Source organism: Arachis hypogaea, chromosome 14 (genome assembly GCF_003086295.3).
Source record: "Arachis hypogaea cultivar Tifrunner chromosome 14, arahy.Tifrunner.gnm2.J5K5, whole genome shotgun sequence".
In the NCBI taxonomy this organism is placed as follows: domain Eukaryota; kingdom Viridiplantae; phylum Streptophyta; class Magnoliopsida; order Fabales; family Fabaceae; genus Arachis; species Arachis hypogaea.
The window spans coordinates 142,059,010-142,071,059 of NC_092049.1; the positions used below are offsets into that span (position 1 = coordinate 142,059,010).

Here is a 12,050-nt window from a genome sequence, read left to right on the forward strand (position 1 = left end):
ACTAATATCAAGGGTCATGCTTAAAGTCACGAAACAGTAATTAACCAAACATTAATGAATGAAAATCATCACAACCTTGAATAAAGCCAAAAAATCTCTGCATTCTAAACGCTCACCTTTGAAAGAAGGAAATCTAATAAATTCATTTTATGGCATCAAGATACATTAACTTAAAACTCAAATCTTTTGGAATATTTAAATCTACACATTTTGGAGTTCCAAGTTCTAATCAGATTTGACATAATCCAAAATCACATTACTATAGAGAATGGCCTCAAAACATGTTGGACATGCAATAGGGATCGATCTTGGTACAAAGTACTCGTGTGTTGCTGTATGGGATGATAAAAATGGTGGTGCCAAGATCATTCATAATGAACAAGGCAACAGAACCACACCTTCTTGTGTTGCTTTCACTGACTCACACAGATTGGTTGGTGATGCTGCCAAAAATCAGGCACCATTCAACCCAAAAAACACTATCTTTGGTAATAATGTATTCATATATAAGTATAAATAAACATATCTTTTTCTTTATGTTTGTCAATTTTGTAGCATAACACAAATTGTTCATGTGGTAACTATTCATTTTTTTGTTTGGTAGATGCTAAGAGGTTGATTGGTAGGAAATTCAGTGATTCCATTATTCAAGCTGATTTGAATCTCTGGCCATTCAAAGTTGTAGCTGGTGTTAATGACAAGCCCATGATTTCTGTTGAATACAAAGGTGAAGAAAAGCTTCTTGCTGCTGAAGAAATCTCATCTATGATCCTAACAAAGATGAAGGAGATTGCAGAGGCTTTTCTTGAATCACCTGTGAAGAATGCTGTGATTACTGTCCCTGCTTATTTCAATGACTCTCAGCGAAAAGCTACACAAGATGCCGGCGCCATTGCCGGCCTCAATGTCATGAAGATCATCAATGAGCCTACTGCTGCAGCTCTTGCCTATGGCCTTCAGAAGAGAGGAAACTGTTCCGGAGAGCGAAATGTTTTCGTCTTTGATCTTGGTGGTGGTACTTTTGATGTGTCTCTTGTTACCATTAAAGATGATGTCTATGAAGTTAAGGCTACCACCGGAGACACTCATCTCGGAGGGGAAGATTTTGATAACAGAATGATAGATTTCTTTGTGAAAGACTTCAATAAGAAGAACAAAGTTGACATTAGTGAGAATCCAAGGTCTCTTAGGAGGTTAAGAACTGCATGTGAGAGGGCTAAAATGAATCTTTCATTTGTTAAAGAAACAACAATTGAGGTTGATTCTTTGTTCCAAGGCATTGATTTTTGCTCATTGATGACTCGTTCAAAGTTTGAGGAACTCAACAAGGACTTATTTGTGAAGTGTATGGACACTGTTGAGAAGTGTCTTGCTGATGCTAAAGTAGACAAGAACAGTGTTCATGATGTTGTTCTTGTTGGTGGATCTTCAAGGATTCCTAAACTGCAGAATCTTTTGCAAGATTTCTTTCTAGGAAAAGATCTTTGCAAGAGCATTAACCCGGATGAAGCAGTTGCTTATGGTGCTGCGGTTCAAGCTGCTTTATTGGCTGAAAACTTAAACATTGCACTGGATTTGGTTCTGTTAGATGTGACTCCTCTTTCTCTTGGTATTTCAATAAAAGGAGACATAATGTGTGTATTTATTCCAAGAAATTCTATGATTCCTACTAAGCATGACAAACTCTTTGGTACTTTCGAAGATAACCAATCCACGGCGAAGATAGCTGTTTATGAAGGGGAGAGAACAAGGGCTAGTGACAACAACTTGCTGGGATTGTTTTGTTTATCTGATCTTGATCCTTCTCCGCGACGCCACCCTATAAAAGTGTGCTTTGATTTGGATGAGAATGGTGTTCTAAAAGTGTATGCTGAGGAATCAAAGACAGGGAAGAAGAAAGAGATTACTATAGTGAATGAGAAAGGGAGACTTACAGCACAAGAAATCAAGAGAATGATTCAAGAAGCTGAGATGTATAAGGATGATGATGAGAAGTTTAAGGAAAAGGTTGAGGCTAAGATTGCTTTGGAGGAATATGTGTACAAGATGAGTGCTTTTATGGAAGATGCTAAGGTTAGTTCGAAGATTAAATCATCACAGAAGAAGATTATAGAGGCTGCAATTGGAGAGGCTAGAGAGCTTCTTGATAGTAACCAGCAGAAGGTTGAAACTGCTGATTTTGAGAACTGTCTTCATAAGCTTAGGAGCATTTTTGATCCAATAATAGTGTGACTGTTAAGATTATAAGATGTGGATCAAGTAATAAGAATTGGAGACAAAAATGTTTTGCATGCATCTATTTTAGCCTCCTTATGTTTTCTACATGCTGATGCATGCAGCATCTATGGTAATGAGGTTCATTTCTTTTTTGCTTTTAACTGTGATTGTTAAGATGTATAAGGTGTGGATCAAGTAATGTTTTCTGCATGCTGAAGCTGCTTCTGAAGTATGTAATGCCTTATATTTTTGGTTTTTAGTTAACGGAAATGTTTGGTAACAAAAAAAAATCAGCCAAAAACAGTCATAACTTGCTTTATTTAGCATTCATTAATTGTTGCGATAATTAATTAATGCTAAATAAGACAAGTTTTGACTATTTTTTTTGTCTAACTAGCATTGTCCGTTAGTTAATAGATTTAAGTGTTAAGTAGAAATTAGGTACATAGCATGCATTGATGAAAAAAGCAATTTTGGGGGCTTACAAAAAAATTTAGCCTTTCATGGTTGTAGATATTCAAGTTCTTGTTCCTATGCCTTTTTTCTTTTTGTTTCAATTTTTTATGCTCTTAATGTCAAATGAAATTCTAATATTATATTTTTCGTAAGAATCTTTTATTAATAAATATGTGTATATAAATAAATTAAAATTATATTAAAATGAATTTACCTCTAATCATACAATTATAGTTTCTCAATTTTTGTCTAGCTGAGGCTAAATTTGAAACAAAAACAATAACCCAAAATACAACAAGAATTAGGTGAAAAGTGATTACGTGTAGTTACCCGTTGATTATTATTGCTACTAATGTCTAATATAATTAACTTGGGTGAGTTTAGTGATTAATTTTTTTATTTACTTAAATAAGTATTGAAAATTTGAATTTCACTTTGTGTATATAATATTTTATTAGTCAATAATAAATTTTTGAAGTTAAATGAAATTTTAAATTATGACGAATTAGTATTTAACTTGTAAGATTGTGAAATAAACCATAGAAAAAAAATTATTGCTACGAGTATAATATTTTGTTTTGTATTTTTAATATGGGGTGATAGTGGTAATTTTTAATAAGGTGAAAATTTGTGTGTTTTTGATTTGTATGGATACCACAAATCTAAAAGTTAGATTTGTGGTGTTTTAATTATTTTTGTTGATACCACAAATTTAAGGGTTAGATTTGTGGTTTTTAAATTTTTTTTAAATATAAATTTAAGGGTTAGATTTGAGTTTTTTATTTTAAATTTTTTTAAATATATAAATCTGACCCTCAAATTTGTAACACTATGAAATTTAATCCTCAGATTTTTTTACTTCTCAAAATTTGAGGGTCCGATTTGTTACTTAAAATTAAAAAAAATAAATTAATCCATATATAAAAAAACACACCAATTATCCATAATGATAAATTACACACAATCTTTTTCCATATAAAAAAAAAAATAGCCTATAATATTTAGCTATAGGTAGCTTTCTTAGTAATAAAAAGACCTTAGCTACCAACACATAACATTAATTTAAGGGTTAAATACGATTTTGGTCTTTAAGGTAGAGGCTGAAAATTTATTTTGTCTCCGACCTTTTTTCGCTACAAAATGAGCCCAAATGTTTAACTTAATTTTAAAATCATCTTTAAGACGAAAATACCCTTCCCCTTCTTCCCCAAAATCAAGTTGAAGCAAAACAAAAGCAGAACAGAGAGCAACACCAATGAAACAACCACCAGAAGCAAAGAACAACAACAACAATGAATAATGGAGTCAGAAAAACAACAAGAACACAGAATTCAGAAAATCATCATTATCATCAAGACTTAGAACCCAGAACTCAGAAAAACAAAAATAAAAAATTCAGAACTCAAAAAAAGTAATGGATAAAGAGTTAATAGTCAAAATCGTCCCTAAAAGATATCCCGATCTCCATTTTGATCCTCGAAAGATAAAATTAATCAAAATCATCCCTAAAAGATACACGATTTGGTCACGTTAGTCCTTCCGTCAGTTGGATAATGACGTGTCACGTTAAGTGCCACGTGGTATGATAATGTGGTAGGTTAATGCCACGTGTCACTTGACATATAAAAAAGTTATTTATAATCAAAATAGTTATTGAAAGTTCAGACGTAAGTCATTTTCATTCCTAAAATTTTAAAAATTAATTAAATTAGTCCTTATATAATTTTTTAATTTTTTTTGATAATATTAAATTTGAAATATTTTTTTATACTACTAATTTTAATAAAAATGTAATTGACAAACAAAAAATTAATAATTGTATCTTTTCTTCTTAAAATTTTTTTCAATAAAATTATCTCTCTCCTTAATGTGACACGTCATCATCCAACTGACGGAAGGACTAATGTGACCAAGTCGTGTATCTTTCGGAGACGATTTTGATTAATTTTGTCTTTTGAGAACTAAAATGGAGATCGGGGTATATTTCAGGGACGATTTTGACTATTAACTTAATGGATAATGGAATCATAAAAAAATAGAAAAAACTAGAAGAATTGATAATCAGAAGCAGCAGAACTAGAAGAAACCAGAAACCGGCGAGGAGCAGCGACGACCAGCGACCGAACAAGGAGGAGGAGCAGAAACTGGGAGTGGCGCGCGACGTCCACCCTCGCGGATCTGCTGGCGTCAACGTCGAGCCAAGAAGAGGAGCAGCAGCAAGATCTGACAGTAAAATCCAGCGGCGACGACGAAGACCAACGATGAGGAGCAGCGGCGGCGAGGACCCTTCCCCCTCTTCTTCCTTGAACCCCCTTCTCCCTTAACGTGTTTCCCCTTCCCCTTTTCCCTTTACGCGTTTTCTTTCTATTTTTTATTTATTTTAATTTTTTATTAAGGATAAACTAGTAATAAAAATTAAAAATTTAATAAAAATGACGATTTTAAAACTAAATTAAATCTTTGGTACTATTTTGCAATGAAAAAAGGCCAAAAACAAAATAAATTTTCAATCTTTACCTTAGGAACCAAAATCGTACTTAATCCTTAATTTAATAATTAAAAAGATGAGTTGAATGTGGTCACCACTCACTAATTTCTAACGAGATATTCTAGTAATTATCTTTGTGGAATTAAATTGTTATTCTATATATACTTTCGAGCTACTTCTTACAAAGAAGGCAGTATGAAAGGTAGAACAACGCGGTTGGGGTCTATCGCGGAAAGAGGATCGGAAGAGCTAGGGAGAAGGGACGTGTTTTCTCACTCACTATTATACTACTACTACTAATAATAATTGAGATTAATAATAATAGCAAATGTTGTTGGCAATCATGCATTTATCTGGTCAAAATAGTTGGCCTATTATTATTATTATTATTATTATTATTATTATTATTATTATTATTATTATTATTATTATTATGTGAAATTCTTGGCAGTTACATGCCTATTGATAAATTCTAATTGAGTAATGCTAGGACCAGCAACTTTTGTAATTAGTAGTCATCAAATAGTCATCAATAATAATTTAATGATGTAAAATTGGTGTGAAATTTTATTTAATGACTCATATTTCTCTGCTAATTACATGCTGGACAAAATTCAATAAAATTGTTAGTCCTCTGGACTTTTCCATTCTAATTTGTTATTACTTTTTTAGTACCTGAAGCACTAGCAAGGCAATTACATGTTGCGTGAGTTACAACAAATATAATAGTATAGTACACGGTTTACCCTGGATTGTTGCCTATAAATAATAGACACAAGTAATGGCACAAATGCAGAATCACATTTGCTATATCTCCAATTATACTTTCTCTCTCTATCTTTCTAGTCCGAGAAGAGTTATGGCTAGCAAAGCTCATGAGTCAGGTTCGAGGCACCACGAGAGTCGACGTTCCTCTACTGATTCCAGGCATCATGATAATTCCAGATACCACGACAGACAACCTTCATCAAAATCTACTCATTCAAAGCATCATGATACTCAACATTCCTCATCAAGATCTAATGGTTCAAAGCATCATGAGAGTCAACATTCATCAAGATCTGATAGTTCCAGGCACCATGTGACTCAACATTCTTCAAGATCTAATGGTTCAAAGCATCATGAGAGTCAACATTCATCAAGATCTAGTGCTTCCAGGTATCATGAAAGTCAACATTCATCAAGACCTGATAGTTCGAGATACCATGAGAGTCAATATTCAAGTCAACATTCATCGAGAACAGGTGGTTCTAGATGCCATGAGAGTCAACATTCATCAAGGCACCATGAGAGTCAATATTCATCCATGAGGCATCAGGAGGGTCAATATAGTTCAAGATATCATGAAAATCAAAATTCATCAAGACTTAGTAGATCATACAGTTCAGTGCTACAAGGGAGCCAAAGCTCATCCTCTTCTATAAAAAGTATGTACAATAATTATAACATGAATTTAATTTGTATATAGTATTGGAAAATATTTAAATAAAGATATACCGTTAGAAAAATATTAGGTAATCAATATTTATTTTAACATTACTTAATTTTTTTTTTAATTGAAAATATTAACCTCCTAATATTTTTTATAATTATATATACTATTATATCAACCCTCATACAATTATTTTTTTCAAAAGTTTAAATCGATAAAAAGATTATATTTCTAATATGCTCATTCCCACATAAACTTTTTTTTGAGTTGGAGTGAATTTTTTTACAATTTTTTTTATTTGTTTTATGTTAAATTTTTTTTATAGAAATTTTTGTGACCAAAAGTTCTTTAACAATTTTGATGAGTATTTGACTAGTATAAATATTAAATTATTTTTAATAAATAAATTTGATTAATTTATATATATAAAATATGATAAATATAAGTATAAATTATGATAAAAAATAAGGTGAAGGTGAAATCGACTTTATGTGAAGTTGATACTGAGAGCCGTTAGATGAAAATTTAGTCAAATCAGTTAAATCATTTAATGGCTCTCAAGTATCAACTTCACGTGAAGTCAACTACACCTGACTTTTTCCCGATTTGATTATTTAACTACTACCCTTGTACTGCATAACAGAAGACACGGGAATTAAGAAGAACCAGATTGTTCTTCCCGACCGTTTCCATGAACATGCTTTAACGATGATGTCAGCCGCCAGAGAGCCATTTAGATGCAGTGGATGTAAGGAACAAGGGTTTGGACGAAGTTACCGATGTGAAAACAAAGGTTGCAGGTATGTCCTCCATGAAGAATGTGCAAACGCTGTTCTTCACCGTAAAAACCACGTAAGTCATTCATTTTTCGAAGGACAAGAATTCTGGTTCCTAGAGAAACCCCTTGGGTATCCTAGAGTTTGTGATGCTTGTAGAATGGACGTGCGAGGCTTTGTGTATCATCGCAAAGCTACAAAAGATGTCTACGACACAGGCTTGGATTTGCATCCATGTTGTTTGAAGCTAAGATACAAGATTTCTTATAACGATTCAAATGCAACAAAGACACTCACATTGCGAAGAAATGTTGAGAAAAAGTGTGTCAAATGCAAGAGTCGTAAAGTTGGGGACGATAGCAAAGTTAAAGGGTGGTCATATTTAACTTCCGATGGAGATTGCTTTCATGTTTCTTGTTTTAAGGAATTGTTTCTTGAGAAAATCAGAGATGACTATTTCTCGGAAAAGAAGATTGTAGTGTCAAAAATGCAGAGCAATGTTGTTGAGAGTAATATGAAAGTTGTGAAAGTTGGAGGAGGATCATCAAATAATTCAAAAGGATCTTCATCACTAGCTAAGATAGTAGTGGTAAAGATAGCACCAGTGGTAGTCAAGTTAATATTTTCAGCTATTTTTGGAGATCCTGTTTCTTTTGTTCTTGCTCTAGTGGAAGCCCTAGTTACTTCTTTTAATTAAGGGTAAAGTACTAAATTGGTCCCCTATGTTTGGGTGTAATTCTGTTTTGGTCCTTAAGGTTTAAAGTGTTCTATTTGAATCCAAAAAAGTTTCATTTAGCATCAATTTAGTCTCACAGTAAGGTCAAAATTAAATAATTAACAAAATGTCCTACATAACAACAGTTCAAGAACAAAATCGATAATCTGGAGAACAAGTACAAGCTCCAGAGGTACAAAATCAATAGTTTTATCTTATAAGAATCACGCGTTTTATTATTACTCCTATTCTTTTGATATATCTTTATTAAACCTATTCTTTTTTCATATAAAATTTTATTTTATTTTTCATTATTTTCTCCCCTTCTTTGCGTTTTTTTTTTCTTTTAATTAAAGAATAAAAATTTGGAGTCTCCATACATAAAAGTATCTTCTTAATCTTTCTCTTCAAATTTAGGAGAGAAAAAAAATTGAGTATTTTCTGTACTTTCAAAATATCAAATATTTTTTTGGTGTAGAAGTTACGAAGATAATTAAAAAAAAATAAGTAGAAATATATATATATATATATATTTGTTCATTAATTACAATAATTCTGCTTTAAATATATTTGTAATTTTGTAGTGCTATATATGTTGATTATGCACAATATAATTATTAGAGTATTTTCTATATAATTGAATAAGGTAAATACGTATGTTTCATGTGAAGTTTATAGTAAAAAATTGTTAAATAATAATTTATTTAAATTTGTGAAATCATCTGGCGATTAAAAACAAGTATGATTGAATAAATAAAATAAATTTGGATTATTATGTCTGAAGGATTATGCAAGTCAATTGAAGGTCTCTTTATTCAATTAATATATATTTTTTTCATTGGGTGTAACGCGGACATAAGAGAAACGAAGGCGTGGACGTGATTATATAAACAACAGAATCAATCAACTCATTACCAAATTGAAACATTCAAACTTTGCTAATATACCTACATTTTCTTCACTACTAGCTATTGATATCTGTTTCCCTTCCATGGCTTCAAATATTAACCATCAAGTAGCTACCTATTACCGTTACAATTACCTTCACTCTGTGCGTCATCATCGTGATGAATTCAGGTTAGATCAACCTGCTGAATTGGTTCTGGATTCACGCGACAATTACCAAGGGTGGCGCCAAGCGATGAACTTGGAGCTCGAAAGTAGAAAGATGCTGTGGTTTGTGCATGGCACCGATAAAGAGGTGATGATGAACGAACCAAAAATCTATAGAGAATGGGAGGATCGCAAAGAGCATGTTCTGTCATGGATCCTCGATTCCATCTCGGAGAAGATAAAAATTATTATTGCGGAAGATTCGTCCAATAATGAAGTTGGCCTGTGGAAAGCTTTGATGAAATTTTTCTCCCACCATGATCATCAGTCCATAATCTCAGATATTAAGGAAGAAATCAAATCCCTCAGACAAGAAAGACGAACTCTGATGGAATATAAGATCAAGTTCGATGCGCTTTGGATGGAATATGACATGCTCGATGTGAACAATGACAAGAGCAAGAGGGAGCAAGAAAGAGCCAAGAGGTTCCTTGAGGGTTTGAATGCCACCTTCGATAAAACAAGATCACTGATAAAGAAACAGACACCTTTTCCATCGCTTGAGAATTTCTTTGATTTGGTAGCTCGAGAAGATCATGATGAAGCATTGATATTCAGCGTGCATATCCAAGATCAACCCGTCAAAGGTACTATATTCACATGCTCTCTTTTTATATATTACCTGATAACTAATTTTAAGCTACAATAATAGCAATGCTAAGGGACCAGTAACTTTTGTGATTGGTAGCCATCAATAATGATTTAATAGTGTGAAATTAGTGTCTGCTAATTACATGCTGGCCAAAATTCAATAAAATTGATGGCACTAGACTTTTCCATTTTTTATTAAATATTTGAATATTAATACCCTTATACTATTCCCTCTTAACATTTAAGTATCCTTCTTGTAGTGCACACCGGAATTGATGAGAAGCAGCCGATTCTTCTTTCCGATATCCATGTACACGAGTTAAAGCCAACGCCAGCCGGAGCACCATATCGCTGCGATGGATGTAAAGAACGAGGGTGTGGACGCAGTTACCGTTGTGAAGAAAAAAATTGCAGTAAAGGTTATGTCCTACATGAAGAATGTGCAAACGCTGTTCTTCATCGTCAAGACAAGAAAAGTCATCCATTTTTCGAAGGACAAGAATTCGAGTTCCGAGATAAAGTCCATGGGAAGCCTAGGGTTTGTAATGCTTGTAGAATGGACGTGCGAGGCTTTGTGTATCATAGCGAAGCTAGAAAAAAGGACACAGGCTTGGATTTGCATCCATGTTGTTTGAACCTAAGTCGCGAGATTTCTTATGAAGATTCAGGTGCAACAAAGACACTCACATTGAAACGAGATGTTCCGGAAAACTGTGTTCAATGTAAGCGTAAAAAAGTTGGGGATGATATCAAAGTTAAAGGGTGGTCATATTCAACTTCCGATGGAGATTATTGCTATCATGTTTCTTGTTTTAAGGAACTGTTTCTTGAGAGTTTGAGTAATTATTTCCCGGAAAAGAAAATGCAGACCAATACTGTTGAGAATAATAAGAAAGTTGCCAAAGTTAGAGGACCATCAACTTCCAAAGATAATATTTTCAAGATAGCAACATTGGTACTCAAGATAATATTTTCAGCTCTTTTTGGAGATCCTGTTTCTTTTGTTCTTGCTCTAGTGGAAGGCACAGTTACCGCCGCTTTTAATAATTAAGTAGTTTCATTATTGTTTGTCTTCTTTTTCATGGCCTACTTTTCTTTTTCTACTGGGGATTTCACTTTTGTTTCAGCTAGCCAATAGATTGTATTTCTATTTATCTTTGAATAATGTGAGTTTGGTGTGTGATTGTAATTCAATTCTTATAAGAATATGGTTTAATTACTTTATCAGACACTGAATTTTTAATTCAATCTTAGCTTTATATATTTTTTAATTAAATTTTTGTATTATATCAAATTTTATAATTAAATTTTTTATTTTAATTCATTTTTTATTATTATTTTGTTTGCTTTCTATTTCAATTTTACACTTTTATTTATTTTATGTATTTTCTTTTATTTATTATAATTGATCATCAGTGATTCGATGCAATTTGCTTCGACGCTAACACTAATTAATTTTCGGATCGAATCTACTCTTTTTTTAAAAAAATCGTATATATCTACTCCCTAAATTAAAATATTGACATAAATTTAATTCAACACCGTAATCTTTTTTTATATATATATCTCGATAAATCCAGTTATAATATATTTTTTAATGATATATTTTATTTGAGATTTTTAATATTAAAAGATAAGTTATTTTTTATTATATGTCATATTATTATTGATTAAAATGAGCTAGTTTATTATAATTAATTTTAACCTTTTATTTAACCTAACTAATTAAACATAATATAATTATTTTTACAATTTATAAAAATTCATTAAAACAATTTCATTATCAAAATACACGATTTTATAATAAATTATTGTTCATTTAATTTGATTGAAATAAAAATTTTATTTTTTTATTTTTCTTTTAATTTACAATAAACATTAATTTCGGTTCTAACTTGACTTATTTAAATAGTGAACACACAATTCATTACAATTATTAAATTTTAAATAAAATAAATTATGAACTTGAATAACCATAACTCCTTAATTCCACGATCTTTATTTTTGAGCATTATAAGTTCTGAAACATTTCTTTAAAATAAATTAATTTTAAATTAACAGTAATGTTAAAGAATTAATATATTTTATGATTTATAGTCATTAATTAATTATTATTAATATTTTTAATAATATAAAATTACATATTTTTTATTATTAGTTAAATATTAACTAAATTTTAATAAAAGTAGTGAGCTACTAAATTTTCTCTTAATTAATTATTGTGCATTTCAATATATAATAACATTTTTTAATTGTTGTATG

At 31.4% G+C, this 12,050-nt stretch overlaps 4 protein-coding genes across 6 annotated transcripts in view; 3 read left to right on the top strand and 1 right to left on the bottom strand.

Annotated features, from left to right (window-relative positions):
• The window catches only part of LOC112798159 (heat shock cognate 70 kDa protein 2-like), a 200,987-nt gene that overhangs the window by 156,003 nt on the left and 32,934 nt on the right, over window positions 1–12,050 (bottom strand). The gene's annotated exons all lie outside the window — the stretch shown is intronic.
• Window positions 269–2,232, top strand: LOC112798186 (heat shock cognate 70 kDa protein-like). The gene is made up of 2 exons (XM_025841391.3): window positions 269–488; window positions 605–2,232. The coding sequence occupies exons 1-2, from the start codon at window positions 269–271 to the stop codon at window positions 2,230–2,232; spliced, it is 1,848 nt and encodes a 615-aa protein (XP_025697176.3).
• On the top strand, window positions 5,944–8,171 carry LOC112798188 (uncharacterized). 2 transcript variants are annotated; one of them, XM_025841395.3, is made up of 2 exons: window positions 5,944–6,588; window positions 7,237–8,171. In XM_025841395.3, exons 1-2 carry the CDS (start codon window positions 5,952–5,954, stop codon window positions 8,064–8,066), a joined length of 1,467 nt encoding a protein of 488 aa, XP_025697180.2. In that variant the 5' UTR covers window positions 5,944–5,951; the 3' UTR covers window positions 8,067–8,171. The 2 variants fall into 2 exon arrangements, with proteins under 2 accessions (XP_025697180.2, XP_025697181.2); XM_025841396.3 differs by having other exon boundaries at window positions 7,240–8,171.
• LOC112798187 (uncharacterized) lies at window positions 8,939–11,019 on the top strand. Its single transcript, XM_025841393.2, has 2 exons — window positions 8,939–9,784; window positions 10,049–11,019. Exons 1-2 carry the CDS (start codon window positions 9,076–9,078, stop codon window positions 10,837–10,839), a joined length of 1,500 nt encoding a protein of 499 aa, XP_025697178.1. The 5' UTR covers window positions 8,939–9,075; the 3' UTR covers window positions 10,840–11,019.